Here is a 19,267-nt window from a genome sequence, read left to right on the forward strand (position 1 = left end):
TCACTAACTTCAAACAAGCTCTCAAGCAAGACAAGTTTCTCTTGCTGTGCTGCGCAGGTCTTTTCCCCACCTCCTTGACTCACAATCCAGAATAAATTATGCAAAATAAGTAATTTGCCTCTCATTATTTGTTTACTTTGCATAATTCATCCATGTCTATACAGTACAGAAGTCTTGCCTGTGGCACTTATGCAATCATCTTCCATGCAGTGATCACAATAACAGTGGTTACACTGGCTGTGCGTAGAATAGTATTTTCCCCCATACAAAGACAGTGCATGCTATGAAATATGGTAGCTCTGCAACAGAAGTGCGATCTTGAGAGAAAGAGTGTAGATTCATATGCTATATTTCCTGGGCTAAACCTCACTGATTGTCTGGAAATGCCCTAAGAGTGCAATCCTGTACATATTTAGACAGGGGAGGGGGGGAAGCCCTATAGCTCCCAGCAGTCATGCTAGCTGGGGCAAGCTGGGAGTTGTAGGACTTTTCCTGTCTAAACATGCATACGATTGTGCCCTAATTCAATTAAATTTTCATTCCAAGTATGTTTGGCTTAGATCTTAAAGCTACAGCATTTTGACACAACTTTCTCTGACCTAGCTCTATCAAACATCTAATTGCTTAGATTTTTAAGGTCAAGAGAGACTGTATAGCTTTATCTCATACATTACAAGTTGTATACATCTATTACTCTTTCTGGTTGTTAGGGCATATCTTTCAGTAGATAACGGACCGCACCATTTATACCATATTTAGTCCTAACATGCAAGTTTGAAGTTGAGTGAAAAAAATGTTTGAAAGGAAACCTTTATAGGAGACTAACTGAGAGGACAATTTGGTTCTCTGGCAGCAAGAACCTTTTCTGCTGTAGTGTAAACCTTTTTGCTGCAAGGACACTTATTTCTTTTATCCAAAGACATCAAGCCACAAAGAAGCCTATTCTTTTCTTGCCCTTTAAAAACAAGAGATGACTAATTTGTGGGAAACCATTTATAAAGTGAACAAAGCCTTTCCCCCATTTGTCACCACCACATAATGGATTGTACACAATATTTTTGAACAGGTTTATTTAATTAGGCTAGAATCTGACACCCCCTTCATGGATCACTGCCTTGTTGTGGTGAAAGGGCTTGCGTAACTCAGTGAAGCCATAAGCTATGCTGTGCAGGGCCACCCAAGATGGACAGGTCATGGCGGAGAGTTCTGACAAAATGTGGTCCACTAGAGAAGGAAATGGCAACCCACTCCAGTATTTTTCCCAAAAAAAACCCATGGAACGTTTCACAAGGCTAAAAGATATGACGCCGGAAGATGAGCCCCTCAGGTCGGAAGGTGTCCAATATACTACTGGGGAAGAGCAGAGGGAATTTCCAAGTAGCACCAGAAAGAGTGAAGCAGCTGAGCCAAAGCCGAAAGGACACTCAGCTGTGGATGTGTCTGGTGGTGAAAAGGAAGTCCGATGCTGTAAAGAACGATATTGTTTAGGAACCTGGAATGTAAGATCAATGAATCAAGGTAAGCTGGAGGTGATCAAACAAGAGATGGCAAGACTGAACATCGACATCTTGGGAATCAGCGAAATGGACAAGCATGGGCGAATTTAATTCAGGTGACCATCATATCTATTACTGTGGGCAAGAATCCCTTAGAAGAAATGGAGTAGCACTCATAGTCAACAAAAGGGTGGGAAAAGCAGTACTGGGGTACAATCTCAAAAATGATAGAATGATCTCAGTATGAATTCAAGGCAAACCATTCAACATCACAGTAATTCAAGTCTATGCCCCAACCACTGAGGCTGAAGAAGCTGAGGTTGATCGGTTCTATGAAGACCTACAACACCTCCTAGAACTAACACCAAAAAAAGATGTCCTCTTCATCATAGGGGATTGGAATGCTAAAGTAGGAAGTCAAGCAATCACCGGGATAACAGGCAAGCATGGCCTTGGTGTACAAAATGAAGCAGGACAAAGGCTAATAGAGTTTTGCCAAGAGAACACGCTGATCATAGCAAACACTCTTTTCCAACAGCACAAGAGGCGACTCTACACATGGACAGCACCAGATGGTCAATATTGAAATCAGATGGATTATGTACTTTGCAGCCAAAGATGGAGAAGCTCCATACAGTCAGTAAAAACAAGACCTGGAGCTGACTGTGGCTCAGATCATGAGCTGCTTCTTGCAACATTTCGGCTGAAATTGAAGAATGTAGGGAAAACCACGAAACCATTGCGGTATGACCTAAATCATATCCCTGATGAATATACAGTGGAGGTGAGGAATAGATTTCAGGGATTAGACCTGATAGACAGAGTGCCTGAGGAACTATGGACGGAGGTCCGTAACATTGTTCAGGAGGCAGCAACGAAATCCATCCCAAAGAAAAAGAAATGCAAGAAAGCAAAGTGGCTGTCTGATGAGGCTTTATAAGTAGCTGAGGAAAGGAGGGAAGCAAAAAGCAAAGGAGAAAGGGGAAGATAAATCCAACTGAATGCAGAGTTTCAGAGAATAGCAAGGAGAGACAAGAAGGCCTTCTTAAATGAACAATGCAAAGAAATCGAGGAAAACAATAGAATGGGAAAGACTAGAGATCTCTTCAAGAAAATCAGAGATCTCAAGGGAATATTTTGTGCAAAGACGGGCATGATAAAGGACAAAGAAGGCAGGGACCTAACGGAAGCAGATGAGATTAAGAAGAGGTGGAAAGAATACACAGAAGAACTATACAGGAAAGATCTGAATGTCCCGGATAGCCATGATAGTGCGGTCACTGAACTTGAGCCAGACATCCTAGAGAGTGAAGTCAAGTGGGCCTTAGGAAGCATTAGTAACAGCAAAGCTAGCAGAGATGACAGTATTCCAGCTGAGCTATTTAAGATCCTAAAAGGTGATGCTGTTAAAGTGCTGCACTCAATACGCCAACAAATTTGGAACACTCAACAATGGCCACAAGACTGGAAAAGGTCAGTTTACATTCCAATTCCAAAGAAGGGCAATGCTAAAGAGTGTTCAAACTACCGCACAATTGCGCTCATTTCACATGCCAGCAAGGTGATGCTCAAAATCCTACAAGCTAGGCTTCAGCAGCATGTGAACCGAGAACTACCGGAAGTACAAGCTGGGTTTCAAAGAGGCAGAGAAACTAGAGATCAAATCGCCAACATTCGTTGGACCATGGAGAAAGCAAGAGAATTCCAGAAAAACGTTTATTTCTGCTTCATTGACTATGCTAAAGCCTTTGATTGTGTGGATCACAACAAACTGTGGCAAATTCTTAAAGTGATGGGAGTACCAGACCACCTTACCTGTCTCCTGAGAAACCTGTATGAGGGTCAAGAAACAACAGTAAGAACCAGACATGGAACAACCGATTGGTTCCAAATTGGGAAAGGAGTACGACAAGGCTGCATATTGTCGCCCTGCTTATTTAACTTATATGCAGAGCGTACATCATGAGAAACGCTGGGTTGGATGAATCACAGGTCGGAATTAAGATTGCCGGGAGAATTATCAACAACCTCAGATACGCAGATGATACCACCCTAATGGCAGAAAGCAAAGAGGATCTAAAGAGCCTCTTGTTGAGGGTGAAAGTGGAGAGTGCAAAAGCTGGTTTGAAACTCAACATTAAAAAAACTCAGATCATGGCATCTGGCCCCATCACTTCGTGGCATATAGAAGGGGAAGAAGTGGAAGCAGTGACAGATTTTATTTTCTTGGGCTCCAAGATCACCGCAGACGGTGACTGTAGCCATGAAATTAAAAGACGCTTGCTCCTTGGGAGGAAAGCTATGGCCAACCTAGACAGCATAGTAAGAAGCAGAGACATTACCTTGCCAACAAAGATTCGTATAATCAAAGCTATGGTTTTCCCAGTAGCAATGTCTGGCTGTGAGAGCTGGACTATGAGGAAGGCTGAGCACCAAAGACTTGATGCCTTTGAACTGTGGTGCTGGAGAAGACTCTTCCGAGTCCCCTGGACTGCAAGGAGGTCAAATCAGTCCATCCTAAAGGAAATCAACCCTGAGTGCTCATTGGAAGGACAGATACTGAAGCTGAAGCTCAAATATTTTGGCCACCTAATGCGAAGAGAAAACTCCCTGGAAAAGACTCTGATGCTGGGAAAGATTGAAGGCAAAAGGAGAAGGGGATGGCAGAGGATGAGATGGCTAGACAGCATCACCGATGCAATGAATATGAATTTGAGCACACTCCAGGAAAGAGTGGAGGACAGGAAGGCCTGGCGTGCTATGGTCCATGGGGTCACGAAGTGTCGGACACGACTTAACGACTGAACAACAACAGAATCTGACACAAACTGTCCTGAGTGTAAACTCCACTGAACAGAGTGGGAACCTCTTGAGTAAACATATATAGGATTGAGCTGTAATGATGTGCACATGTTTCAAACCCTAGTACCATCTGCATTAAAAGCCTCATATCTGTGAGCAGCTTAACTCTGTCATTCAATATGTTAACTTAAATTTCTATTAACAACCCAACATGTGCTTACCTTAAATAGTTGGCAGCTACATGTCTTCATCAACATTTTAAAATGCACCCTCTCACAGATATATGCCCTGAATGGTATGTTGATTAGCCCAATACTATTTTAGGGTACATAATGATGTACAGAGAGGCAGGAGTCAGTGCTGTTGTGTTTTTGCTGTTGTGTGGGGTGAGACTGGCTCCCACCCCCCATGCCACCGCCCCTGCCCACTTTTACTCCTCAAACAGCACATTCAGTTTTTTCTGATTCCAACAATGACTTCCTCATCCTCTTCTTTCCTTCCTTCCACCCCATGCTTCAGGCCAGATGTGTGTCTTTTAAATTTTCTTTTTCAAGTTCCTTGCACGCTTATCTAATTAAGCATTTGTTTGGCATATTATTGTTACTGTTACTGTTGTTGTTGTTGTTGTTGTTGTTGATCATCATCATCATCCCTGGATCAGTTTCTTTTAAACTTTAAAAACTGCTCTGGGAAGGGGAGGAGAAAAGTAACTTTGTGATGACATAATGGCCAGCCAGTCATGGCTTCTACTGGAAACTATCCAAACTGGTTTCTCCTGATCTGGATCCTGCAGAGCAGATTGTACATCTGGTCAATATGAATTCAGTGCAGTTCCACAACAGCTTCACTGCTCTAATTATGTAGGTCTGTATCTTTGCTCCCTTATGATGTGAGAAGTATGTTGTAGCTTGCTTTGCCTTTGTGTGTTACAGAAATGGGTGAAATGGCTCAGCTAAAGCTTTAGGCTCAGTATATGTCAAATATATGTTTTAAATATATGTCCATTTTCTAATTAAGTAAAACATGGTTCATGTATATGGGACAGACTTTGTCCCCTCATAATCTTTAACCTTACTCCCCATCCCCCAAAATATTTTTTGTCCTAATTCTGCCACTGCTGAAATTCTATTAAATCCCACGGTGCTTATTTATTTATTTATTTATTCATTCATTCATTCATTTCATTTCTATACCGCCCAATAGCCGAAGCTCTCTGTGCTTCCAGACAAGAAATTTATTGTGCAATTGCCCTGCCTCATTCATGGAATTTTACAGGAGGTCCAGACAGTGACATCTTCCACTTGTAACCCTGTCATGTTTTCCCACTTCTTTTTCTTTCCACAAAAAAATCTATTAAAGAGGAAAATGCAGAATAACTGCATGATTTCTTTTGACTGGTATCATTAGGAGCCCTCTGTCTGGAAGCACCCCAAGACTTCTCTTTCCAGAGTTAATCCAGTGTCTTCAATAGGATTACTTCAGAAGCACAGCATTGAGGATTGTGGCTGAAAACCATACAATTCCCATGTGATCTTAAGTGTTAATTTATTATTTGGTACATAGGAGCCATGGTGAGAATGAATTTGTGTATTTGTTGCATGAGCAAGTTGGGAGACAGCTTCTATAAAATGCAAACACGGTGTGCAAATTTTGCTCCCAAAGGTTATTCTGGACCACTGAAGACAATTCCTCCGGAGAGGTTCAACACTACGTCTGTGCCAAAGTACTATCAGTCACCTTGGATAGAAGCCATCAGCAATGATCCTGAGCTGTTGGAGGCTTTATACCCTAAACTGTTTAAGCCAGAAGCAAGGCCAGAGCTGCCTAACTTTAAGAGCTTTAACAGGTAATTTTGAAAAGTTGCCAGGTTTTATCAGAGGGATGAAATAATAGCATGAAGGCAATTCATGTGGAAACTAGGGCTTGGATCCTACAATGTGAATGGAAGGAAGTTTACAGAAGGGAATTTTCTTACCCCATCCTCCTGCTGGCAATTGCCTGTCCCCCCTGGAAAGACTCACCAAAGGCTGTGGGTTGTCCTGAACAACGTGGGATGAGGACGTGCAAGGGGTTGCAGAGGAAGGGGGGAATTGTCAGAAATTGATGGAGGACCACCCAATTTAGGACACTTCCCTCCTTTGCCTGCAGTCTCCCATGCCACATCTCACATTGTTTGGGAGCCCCCACAAACCTCCAGATAGGGTTTGGGGGAGCAGTTGCAGAGGAAAGTGTGGACAGAAAACATTCACTTACTTTAAGATCCTAGCCTATGTACATGAGTACCCCATACCTTTTGATCCAGGAATCCACTGAATTTGTGGCAAACCCATTCATCGGAAGTACTTGTGCCACCTGCCTTAGAATGGAGATAACAGACTGGGTCACACAGTGAGATGGTTTGGCAGAGGAGGTGCCACAGCCCCCATCTTGCCTGGCACAAGGCCAGTGAACAAACCAGCTAAGAACTTGGCACATATGCTTTAAACTTTATAGATGTTATCGATTCCCCACCACTAATAAACCCATCTGGTTTATTAATATTAAGCCGCTTTGTGGTTTAGGAGTTGGAATCTGATCCCACAAAAATCTGAAACGTTCAGTTGCCACACATTTTCCTCACATTGAAAAGGGAGCTGAACTTGGTGCACTCATTTTGATTTATTTATTTATTTAAAAAAACTTTTCCAGCTTTTTTAAACAGCCAAAAGCTGGCTAAATTCTTACCAAAACAAAATCTAGGCACCACATACAAGGAGCAGCGTATGCTAATGGTAAGAAGATAAACCGAGAAAATAATGTTTCCCTATTAAATGGTGCCCTTTGGCTTCTAGCAGAAGCTCTAGACATGTTGACATTGACTGGAAGTATTTTGGGAATATTTTTACAAAATATCCAAGCTGTGGCTCATGGTTATTCATACTTGATACAGTAATTTCATTTATTGAGACACTGTGTGCGTGTGCTTTTTTTTAATGAATACCTTGTATTTAATTTCAAATGACTAACACAACACAATAAAATCCTTTCAGAGCCCTCAAAAGGTAGCAGTCTGTTGCTACAGAAAACAGGAAGCAGGCTCTGTATGCCTTTAGCAGCTTGTTAATACCAGCATTGCCTTTCAACAAATAAGAGTAAGAAAATGTATCTGTGAGTAGAGACGACTTAGAGCAGGAGTAGGGAACCTAGTGCCCTCCAAATGTGTTGGCCTACATTTTCCATAAGCCCCAGCTAACAGGGCCAATGGTCAGGGATTATGGAAGTTGTCATCCTAACATCTGGAGGACATCAGGTTGCCTTCCCTGAACTTAGAGTGTATTGGCTGAAAACTGGAGGCCTAGCACAGGCTGTGTCTGGCATGGAGATAACCATAATCTGGTCCATCAGTCCTACTTGCTATCAATAGAGAGGCTCTGATTCTTTCTGCAGCTGTCACCACCATCTCCTCATAGACTGCCAAGACCCACATAATGGGGTGGGGTGGGGAACTACATGGCCCCTACTTGCAGATTATCCAAAACAGGCAAGGTAGTATGGGTAGCTGTTCTGCAGTTCTATATAGGGTAAAATCCATCTTGGAGCCTTGCACTCCAGGTGGCTAAGATAAGGAAGGAAAAAGAGGAAGATGCCATACATGAATAACCTGGGACTGGATACTCTTCCTGAGGATATGCGTTCCTCAGAAAAATGATGCAAGAGATGTTGATCAAACTGATCTCATGATTACATAAGCTATAAATAAAAAATGCAAAAGTCACATTCAGATGTAACAAAAAGCCATGGTTGTTTCTTACAAGACTGTGCTGTGGGATGACCCTTGGGCTCGTGTGCTCCCCTTCTGCTTCTTCTGTCACAAGCAAAGAAGGGCAGTGAGGAGCATGCAAGCCTGAGGAACATCATGATGCATTCTCAATGAGTTGTCCTTATGTCAATATGGCCAAAGACTCCTGTGGTAAGGGACATAATCCAGCTACTGTTAGGTATACCTGTGTCCCATAGATTCCAATGAAAGTAACTGGGAATGAAAAGTTCTTAACCTGGTTCAGTTGTTCCCTAAGGTTCCAATCCTGTACAAAGGTTGCATCATTCACATTGAACTCAGTAGGATTTTAGGAGCCTAATTGTATGTATGATAACTGATTTATGGTAGCATGAGTCTTTCTAAGGAAGAGGGTACTTTGGAATCATGGTAATACTGGGGGTAAAGAAGCCCAATATGACATTAAGTAAATTTGGGTGGGTGGAGGATTACCATTTAGACAACCCTGCTAGTTGTCTGGGAAAATGAAAGCAATTAATGGGGTGACAAAAGGCGAGAATTAATAAACACACACACATGTTCATTTCTGTGGCTTTTCTCCTTGCTCACACCAAATCCTATTTTTAGACTCTGTACTCTTTAGTCATTGTAGCTAATTAATTTGATTGCAGTTTTGGGGAAAATGGAATTGATGTCATCTTGAAGAGACCACAGTGACATAATGATGACATCAGTCTATGACTGAATCAGCTCTTTACGTTTGCACAATGTCATTGCAGGAAAAAATATTTCTAGGAATCGTAACCGGGTATAACACATCAGAGTCATTCTCACTGTTGATCAAAGGAACGTGAGACCTGACCCCCACATTTGAACTTGAAAAAGCTCTACACCAACAAAGCTTTGTGTGTTTTTATTTGTGACCTTCATAGAATAGGCTCAGATAAAAAGAATGAATGCAGCTGCAACATCCTCTCAGTTATCAGGCACTACCATATTGAAGTAGTGTTCACGTCCGCTGCGACAATTCAAAACAAACTGGAATGGATTCAGAAGACAGCTAAAAGGATTTAAGAGACCTAGAAGGAAAATGTTATTTATTATTATTTTGTTTATTTATTTATTTTAAACATATGAGTCACACTCTGTGCCACAATAGGACCTATAGCAATGCACAGTACCGCTAACAATAAACTCCATAAAAACATAATAAAACATAGTAAAAATACTAAAAAATCCAAACACTAAGCAGCAGTCACCAAGGTCTGCCAGATACATCTAACATTTAAACTCAATAAGCAGCAGCAAGATTGAGGTAGATAAGGGAGCAATCCTATGGCCGCTGGACAGCAGCTAGATGGCCATAGGATATCTTGTTTTCCGGGAACTGACCTCCCCCCACTTCCGTGCTGCCTCAGAGGCAGCACGGAACAGCCCTATCCTCCGCGCTCGCAAGAGGAGCATAGAGTAGCTAGAAAGGGGCATGGCTGGGGGCGTTCCAGGGCAGGGAGGGCGGAACTGCATGTACGACACATCCGATGTGTCGTACAGCAGCCTCCTTCCCCACTCCGTGCTCCCATGGCTAGACAGCCACAATCAGCTGTCTAGCCAAAAATGCAAGGCAGGAGGGGCGTGGAGGGAACGATCCCCTCCGTGCTTCTTCTGCCCTGCTTTGGATAGGCGGTCACCTCCGAGTTCAGAGGCGGCTGCCTATCTCAATAGGATTGTGCCCTAAGTAGCTGAAAGGACTTGAAACACCTTCCAATAAAATAATATGGCAAGCCAGTGTGCTGTAGTAATTTAGAGTGCTGGACAGAGACCCAGGTTCTAGTCCCCACTTGGACATGAAGTTCACTGGGTGACTTTGGGCCAGTCACTGACTCTCAGCCTATCCTACCTCACGGGGTTATTGTGAGGATGAAATGGAGAGGAGGAAGAGGATCGTGTATGCTGCTTTAGGCTCCTTAGAGAAAAGGTGGGATATAAATTATTATTATTATTATTATTATTATTATTATTATTATTATTATTAAATACCCTTACCCAGCTTGTCAGACCACCAGAACTATATCTTCACCCACCAGCTCCCCCTTGCCCCTGGTTTTTATCCACAACACTTCCCAGGCACATAAGTCAGTATCTCAACAGAGACAGTAAAGGTCTTGCAAAAGATTATTACCTTCTCCCAAAGTGCCACTTCTTTCACCTTAAACACAGTTGTGTGGTGCTGTTAACTAACCATCACAGCTAGTTTGACCCTATGTCTTGGGATTCCCAGCTCTGAGATTCCTAGCTCTGGGATTCCTAGAGCTTAACAAGGCTGCCATGGATGCTCCTTTTATTAATGCCATTAAGAGCACAAGCTAAAATTAAGTCTTCAATATGAGCCAGATAGCAAGGGGTATTAAGGTTCTGAATTAACCCTAGCCCACTTGGCATAGTATAGAGCAGCCCATCTATTTCACTTGCCAATTTGCTCCCACCTTGCCTCCCTTAGGGCACAACCCTATGCAGGATTTGCTAAGCAGAACATGCTGTCTGGGGCATGTTGGGAGATGTAGGACTTTTTTCATTCTAAACCTGCATAGGATTGCACCCTTACAGTGCTATATAATTCTTTGGTTTAAAAGGGTGCACTTTAAGGATTGCTGTGGACAGATTTTCCTCCTAAGGTAGTTCAAATGGCCAGGAATCCTAGAGTACCAGTCATTCAACTAATTTCAACCTTGGAGTAATTTCATAATGCCAAACTGAAGTATGCTAGTAAGTCAGTCTCTGGATGTTCAAAGACTGTTTCCTGGTTCCTTTCTTCCAGGGTAATTGGCTTGCCATACTTAAAACCTGTGGGTGCATAATATTTTCCCCCACAATTCCCAGTAAGTGTTAACAGGACAGGAGGCAAACAAGGGAATATGGCTACAAAACTATGGGTTTCAATGCATGTATGAACAAATTCAAATTACGGTTGTTAATTCAGGAAAGCTAGTTGAATTAACCTTGGTTTCATCAAAACAGCCCCAGAACTCTTGGCAAGCTGAAAAGCTGGTCTCTTTCTTCGTGGAATTCCTTTAGAAGAGTCATTTTAGCAACATTTTCCTCCATCCTTGAAGACAAATCCTCCTTAGGCAAGGGGAATGTATCACCATAGAACTGCCTTTCCCATTCTGGTGCTCTCTAGAGGTTTTGGACTACAACTCCCATCATCCCCACCCAGTGGCCATCATGGCTGGGACTGATGGCAGTTGTAGCCCAAAACATCTGGAGGGCACCAAGTTGGGGAAGGCTGCCACAGGGTATAATAAATGTCTGTTTCTTTCTGTCAGCCTGGAAGAATTTAGCGATACACCTATATGGTTAAGACACCTCAAAACTATCTTTACTCACTGTGTTTGATGATGATGATGACGATGACGATGGAATTAACTGTGAAAATATTTCCCCGATTAAGAAAAACATCCAAAATAAAACCGTAGATGAGAAATGAGGCACTGTAGAATGCCTAGATGTAAAAATAAGCAGGCTTGACTAGTTATGCTTCTTTGCCTTGTTAGAGAAGTTCCCTTCCTGTAATGGATCGTTTTCAAAGCACTGCAGGAATCCAGTCCATCTGGTTGTTGCTCTGTGTTACTAATCTACATACAGCAAGCCTAACCCAGCAAGCATCTCCTGCATTTGCACCACTGACTCCACTATAATGACCTCAAAATGTTGTCCAAGCATCCTGGCCAGAGCAGTCAGTTTATGAATAGTATTTATTTTATGGCTGAAAATGAAATTGATCTACATTTGTTTGTTTATTAATCTGGGCACATGAAGTATTAATTATTATTTAATCATTATTCTGTATCAAGCCCAAATGGTGATGTTTATAGCTATTAATTATCTCTAAAATAGCCAATCTCAAAACTTCAAAAACAGTTTTATATTGGCATGCAGCTAACATTCTCTCTCTTTCTCTCCCTCTCCCTCTCTCTCTCTCACTCACAGAGAGAGAGAGAGAGAGAGAGAGAGAGAGAGAGATGTGATAGACCTCTCTTCACAAGCAGGTCATCCCATCCTGTTTCTTTTCCTCCTTGAACACCGCAAGCCCAACTCTTACTTCTAAAGCGTCTTCCTACAATACAGAATCACTTTTCTCACTCTGGCCATGTTTACATATTGTGCTAAACCAGGCTTCAGTGCAATGTGGACAAGTTGCAGCGAGCCTCGAGCTTGTGCACTTCCCTTTTTTCCTTCCACATGGCTGGAAGGAGGACTTTGGAAGCTTTGGCTCCCGTTGTTAGTTAACCATAGTTTGCCACGTCATCTGGACCTAGAATTGTGCATAACGCTTGCTGTGGTGACCCAACAAACCGTGGTTAACTAAAACCAAAAGTAAAATCTTACGAAGTCCTCCTTTGGGCTGTGCAGGAGGAGAGAGGAAGAGAGAAGCATCTGAGCCTGAGGCTCATTGGGACTCATTCCTGCTCATGCATGTCATGCTAAGCCATGGCTTAGCGCAGGGCTGGGGTTCCTGTCGCCCTCCAGATGTTGTTCATTGCAAGAACAGCTATGCACTGTTTCTGGCCATGCAAAATACAGATGAGCAAAGGAGGTGACTTCTGGGTGGCTAGAAATAAGAAGGCAAACAGCTGTAATAAAAAGTATTGCAGCAGAATGCATGCTGTCCCTAGTTTGGAAATGTCACTGATACTTACACAGTAGGGTCTATTTATATTATATGGTGTTGTTAACTTTTTCAAAACAATAAAACTGGATAGTGCCTCCTAAATACCTGAGGCTTTTGTTCAGAGCCAGCATTTCAAATCTTTTATCAGTTCACTAAGTTTGACCAACATTGGGGCTTTCTGGGGTAGATTTGGGAGATGTATTTCATGAAAGAACAATAGCAGTTGTGTTCTAGCCTAAAGTTATGTGTGATTACCCAGTCCTGATTGTGTAACTGCTCTGCCTGTGGAAAGTCAGGTGCTTCCACGAGTCACAAAACTGACAGAAGAACCTGAGGTTGGGCTGATTTTCTGCTGTATAAAATACCTGCACTTCCCTCAATGAGCACTAGGGGTTTTTTGGCACTGAGTTTTGACTGCAAAGCTCATTGAGTCAGACCTCAAATTGCATGTTTAGGTTTCATGAAATATAGGGCATTACAACTCCTTGACATTATCCGAATGATCGCTTCAAGGAATTTACTCTTCCCATATGTGAACATTTACAAGTTAACTACTTTTCTCTTCTTTGCGTTGATTGCTGTGTTTATCTATCCAGCATATTTGATCTAGGTGTACTATATTTCAGTTAGATGGTACTACTTTTAACACCTTAAAAAGAGATGCAAAATCCATCCATAATATCAGAGATTGCATAATGTGTTCATCATCAAGTCCTATATTGGAAAGTTACTGGGAGCCTGACAGCTCATGTGTATATTTTTAGCAATGTCATTGGGAAACAGTGACAATATGTTATGAAACAGAACTTACATGTGAAGCTGCCTTATACAGAATCAAACCATTGGTCTGTCTGAACTAGGAGGATTGTGTTCTCCGATTGACACAGTTCTCCAAGCAGATGTATTTTCCAGCCATACCGAGTAAGGGCACAATCCTATGCATCTTTAGACAGAAAAAAGTCCTACAACTCCCAACATGCCCCAGCCAGGATGGCTGGCTGGGGCATGCTGGGAATCGTAGGTCTTTTTTCTGTCTAAAGATGCATAGGACTGCCCCCTAAGATATTTCTAGATTTTAACTGAAGGTGCCAGGGAACTAGGGGCAAAACAGTCATTAGTTTAAATGTATGTCTAGCAGTTATGCCTTTTTTATTTTTACTCTAGAGTAGGTGCAGGGGATGCAATCTGGATCTTAAAAGCCCACCCCCATCTTTATTTGGATTGGGGGCCCTGTGCCTACTTTAGAGTAAAAATGGAAAACAAACAGGTACCTGGTAGACCAGGAGTGAGCAACTTGTGGCCCTCCAGATGTTCTGGCCTACAACTCCCATGATCCCTCACCATTGGCTATGCTGGCTAGGGCTGAAGGGAGTTGTAGACTAAAACATCTAGATGGCAACAAGATGCCCACCCCTGTGCTAGATACACATTTAAAGTAATGTCTGTTTGGGCCCTCAACCGAAGTCCTTTGGTATGCCAAGCATAGGCTTCCCATTGAGCCATGAATTTCTCAGCTACATTTTCCAGCTAGCTGAGCAGGCCAGGAATTCTCAATCCATCTGTATTCTAGAAAGGACATACAACATCCAGAACCATTTCTGGAGGTTAGCAATCTACATCCTGATTCTACATGTCTACTCAAAAGTAAGATACACAGAGTTCAATGGAACATATGCCTAAGTGTGCACAGGTTTGCAGTCATGTAGCAGAATCCTGTGCATATTTGCATAAAAGTTAAATCCCACTGAACTCAATGGCCCCGGTGCACACATAACAAGAAACCACCCTGTGTGAATTTCCCCTTCAGGCTTTTTGTTGCAGTGGCAGCAGCCATTTTGAATATTCGGGGTGCGGTGAGGGTGTGCTGTAGCTTCTTGTTACGTGTGAACCTGGCAAGGGTGGGTTGTTGGGGTGGCTGATAAGCCATCCACAACCCTAAAACAGCCCGTGGGTTTTGGGTGACTTGTCAACCACCCCAACAACCCACCTTTGCTGGGTTCGCATGTAATGAGAAGCTGGGGGGCACGGGGGGGCTTGGATTGCCAACCTAGCACCTGGGGGCTGTGGTGATCATGAAAATCAAGTCAATGGGTCTTACTCCATAGTAAGTAGATTTAGGATTGCGGCCTTAGTTTGGAAGTGGCCTTTCTAAAGGGGGTGTAGCATTCAAATGCAATCTGCATATAACTAGGGATGTACGAAAGGCACTTACCTGGTCCCGCAGCTTGCTTCGCGGTGGGGGGGAGGCGCTTCGGTTCTCCCCCCAAAGTTCAGGCCGGGGGGGGAGGCGCCCCGCCTCGCCCGGCCGAAATTCAGGCCGGGGAGAAGCGCCCCGTCTCCCCAGCCGCGAAATAAAAAAGTGAAAAAAAACAACAACAACACCCATGATAGGCTACGTAACGATTTACGTAGCCTATCACAGCTAGATTCCCAAAGTCAGCAGTGATAGGCTACGTAAATCGTTACGTAGCCTATCACGGGTGACTTTGAAAAAAAAAAAAAGTGCGTACGCAAATGTCGGCGCCCATGGGCGCCACCATTTGCATTCCTTATTTGGTCCCGGTAGTCTACGTAAAGATTTACGTAGACTACGGCGAAAATAAGTGCAACGCTATTTGCATTGCCCTTATTTTCGCCATAGTCTACGTAAAGATTTGCGTACGCGCTATTTTTTTTTTCAAAGTCAGCCATGATAGGCTACGTAACGATTTACATAGCCTATCACGGTTGACTTTGGGAATCTAGCCATGATAGGCTACGTAAATCGTTACATAGCCTATTACGGGTGTTTTTTGTTTTTTTTACTTTATTTTGTAATGGCAGCTGCGGCAGCCGGTCGGAAGACCGGCCGCCGCCCCCGCCCCCGACGAACCGCTGCCAAACTCCCGCCGGGACCTGCTGCCGAGAAGGACATTCGAGGGAGGTAAGTCCCATCCCGGGGTGGGGGGCGGAGAATTTCACCAACAATTTCGGGGGGCCGAATGCGTTGGCATTCGGCCTCCCCGAGATTCGTGGAGAAATTCTCCGCCATCCCTACATATAACTGAATAGTTCAGTATTATAAAAGGAAAATTTTCTTTTAAAAAATCAGCAAAAATGGGTTTCAGACATTATTCGCAAGTAATCATTTACCTTGAGAAAATATAACACTAATGAGTCTCACTGGATTCTGTCAGGGGTTCTGGTATAAGGACTTTGTGATGGGATTTCCAATAAGGAACACACGCACGCACACTTAAACAAAGATGCACACACCAATGTGTTTCAGCTATTTTATTTCTTAGGGCTGATCTACACTTAGGGTTTTTTCGCTTCCAATGAGGTTTCAATGCCCATCTTTCACACTACGCAGTATCCGCCTTGAATTGGAACCGAATTTTCCCGCTTCCATGCTCCCGCTTTCAATACCCTGATATCCCGGTATTTCCCCTTAATGTGCTCTGATTTTCCGCCTTCACTACCGTATCTGGTCATAGTCCCCTCCCCTGCCTGTCCATATACAGCAGTGTTTGTATTTCCCTCCTGTCCAATCACAGCTCTCAATGGCCTCATGTCATCTTCCAGCTACTGATCACATAGCTTCCACACCACTCAGTGTTTCCTCAGCAACAAGCAAAGGGCTGGATGTGTGCGTGCTTATCTGATCTTGGAAGCTAAGCAGGGTTGGCCCCAGTCAGTAGTTGGATGGGCAACTGCCTGGGAATCAGGATTCCTGCATTGAGCAGGGGGTTGTTCTATCCCTTCAAATGAGACTAAATTTTACCCCCTCCTATCCCCCGCTTTGTTTTTTATTATTATTAACGCGTTATCTTCGAAGAATCGTGGCTTCTCCGCAATTTTTTTTTTTTTCTAATTCAGGCATGATCTTCGGAGATTCAAAAATTTGAACACTTGAAGCTTCAAATCTTCAAATTTTCAAATCTTCGAAGATCATGCCTGAATTGGGGGGGGGGGATCATGGAGAAGCCACGATTCTTTGAAGATAACACCTTAATTAAAAAAAATGAAGCAGGGGATAGGAGGGGTTAGAAATGGAGATGAGCACCACCCCCTAGAGTCGGACATGACTGATTGGGGACACCTTTACCTTACCTTTACCAGAGAGTTTTGGCTCTTGGGTTGTATAGAAATGTAATAAATAAATAAATAAATAAATAAATCCTTACAGCTTCAGTTCTGTAATAAATAGTTTATTGCTGGTTCAAAAAAGGACTCTTACTCTCTTGTGATTCCAGTGTTGCTAGTCTTGATGGGAAATCTACATCACCTTGAGTAGACCACCATTTCTCCACCACAGTTCCATCCCAGCAGTAAAATGGAAAATATGGTGACCTATCTCAAAAAGTTGTTGCAAGGATCAATGCAATAAAGCCTACACACTAAGAGTCCTAGATGTCAATAAGAAGTGTTTCAACATACAATCAAGGAAAAATATTCTGAAATTCCCTTTTCAATTGCAGGTTCAAAGCAGAGCAAGTATGTTTTTTATTTATTTTTCATTTACTGTTGTCCCATCATCTACAGAGTTGCCACTCCGTTTGGTGGTTTTGAGAGAGCATCGAAACTAGTTAAGTTCAAGGTACCAGATTTCAACTTTCTGCTGCTAAACGATCCACGATTCATGGTCCTTGCCAATCCTCTTTCAACCAGGCGGTCCTTCAACAGGACTCCTAAAGGATGGACTTCTGAGAATATTCCCATAATGATAACAATACAGCCTACAGAGGCCAATGGTGTTCCAGAAACAGATGACCTGTGAAAAGAAAGTGGATGGTGCATCACACATCAGAATCAGTATGGTGGTACTCTGATCTTTTAATATGCGCTACTTCTGTTGACATCCCATCTGATGTAGCTGAAATGTAACATCTGATGCTGTAACTGTTTTCTGAAGTTTTATTTTTCTTCTACAGATCTAACACAAATAAAATAACATGGTCATTACTCTTGAAAAACTAGCGTTGACTCTTTTGTTTCTTTACTTTCTAGCTCCCTTTACTTTTCCTGTTTATTAAATGAAAGTCTAAATTGATTTTACATCGTCACATAAAAATTACTCTAATATTACTAATTTGTTTATTAACTCTGGTTTGGGCAGACTCGCTTACAAGATGCCACCAGAAACCTGAAAGAAAAACCTTTGGTTATTGATTCTAGTAAAAGAGTTTCTGCTTCTGCTGTGAAAATCAATTTATTACTGAGAGCCAGTGTGGTGTAGTGGCTAGAGTGCTGGACTGCGACTTGGGAGATCCGGGTTCTAGTCCCCACTCAGCCATGGAAGCTCACTGGGTGACTTTGGGCCAATCACAGACTCTCAGCCCAACCCACCTCACAGGGTTGTTGTTGTGAGGATAAAATGGAGGAGAAGGAGGATTATGTACGCCGCCTTGAGTTCCTTGGAGGAAAAAAGGGGATATAAAGGTAATAAATAAATAAAATTATTCTGTACAGTGAGCATCTAATATACACAAATATAACAAGGTAGATGACTGCAAGCATCTTGCTTGAGAAACTCTCCCAGTGTAAAAGCACATACAATTTTTTTTAAAAAAAATAATCAATACATACAGCAAACTGACAGCATAGGAAACAACAACTGTTGTGAATGTTACATTAATAAACTCAAATATTGCAGGAAAACACCAGATCATGCTTAAAGAAAGAGAATATAGGTCAAAGGCAAAGAACAATGCTCATTGCTTTGTCAGACTGTATCAACTTGTTCATGAACCATTAACTGAAGGCACAATCGTATGCATGTTTAGACAGAAAAAAGGCCTGAGGCACGCTGGGAATTGTAGGTCTTTTTCTGTCTAAACATGCATAGGTGTGAGGAGTGCCCTTGCTGCTTTCTGAAATCCTCAAGTAGCCAGAATCAACACAGAGATGCCAGGGCTCTTTTCCAAGGATTTATTTCCATTCAACCTAATGACGCTTACAGATGCTAATTGCATGAGCCTATTGAGGGAAACTTTAGAGAGCTGCCTACCAGAGGTTTCTAGCCTTAGTGAAATCAGTTGATCTCCGTTTGAAGGACAGAGGCAGGAAACCTCTGGATTTAAGGGCTAGGAGGCGAAAGTCCGCCCCTTTCCCATGGGGCATCGGGGCGCAGCTGTTGACGTCGCGCCAAGTGGGCTGATCGCCTCCTCTTGGCACCCTCCATCTCCCGCTTGTCCTGGCACCTAGCATCCTGATGCTCCAGTTGTCCCTCCCCCTGCCTGCCAGGGTCGCTACCACTCTCAGGAATGTGAGCAGGGAAGGGCTCTCCCTCCGGCGGCATCTCTGAACAGCACATGGGTTCCTCTCCCACAGTTTCTCTCTCTTCCTCAGAATCAGAACTGCTTTGGGGCTCTTTTCCAACCCTGACAAAAGGATTGCACCCTTAATCTTTTAAAATGTTATAGTGGTCATGAAATAATAAAACCTTTGCATGTTATGTTTTCTGTAATAGTCTAAGAAAGTTGCATTTTTACTATAAGTTCAGTTTTATTAGGCCAATTGTGAATGTTAGTTGTTGTAATAACTTTTTGTGCACATAATTTG

General features: G+C 42.8%; 1 protein-coding gene across 1 annotated transcript in view; it reads left to right on the forward strand.

Moving 5' to 3' along the window:
- The window catches only part of MYOZ2 (myozenin 2), a 49,691-nt gene extending 32,019 nt beyond the window's left edge, over positions 1–17,672 (forward strand). The window contains exons 4-5 of the mRNA XM_084860253.1: positions 5,961–6,144; positions 17,249–17,672. Coding sequence (XP_084716379.1) covers positions 5,961–6,144; positions 17,249–17,483 — 419 coding nt within the window. The 3' untranslated portion in view covers positions 17,484–17,672. The remainder of the gene's footprint in view (positions 1–5,960; positions 6,145–17,248) is intronic.
- Positions 17,673–19,267: the final 1,595 nt, after the last annotated feature.

This window comes from Heloderma suspectum, chromosome 5 (genome assembly GCF_057233095.1).
Source record: "Heloderma suspectum isolate Gila_16-S chromosome 5, 16-S_ref, whole genome shotgun sequence".
NCBI classification, from domain to species: Eukaryota; Metazoa; Chordata; class Lepidosauria; order Squamata; family Helodermatidae; genus Heloderma; species Heloderma suspectum.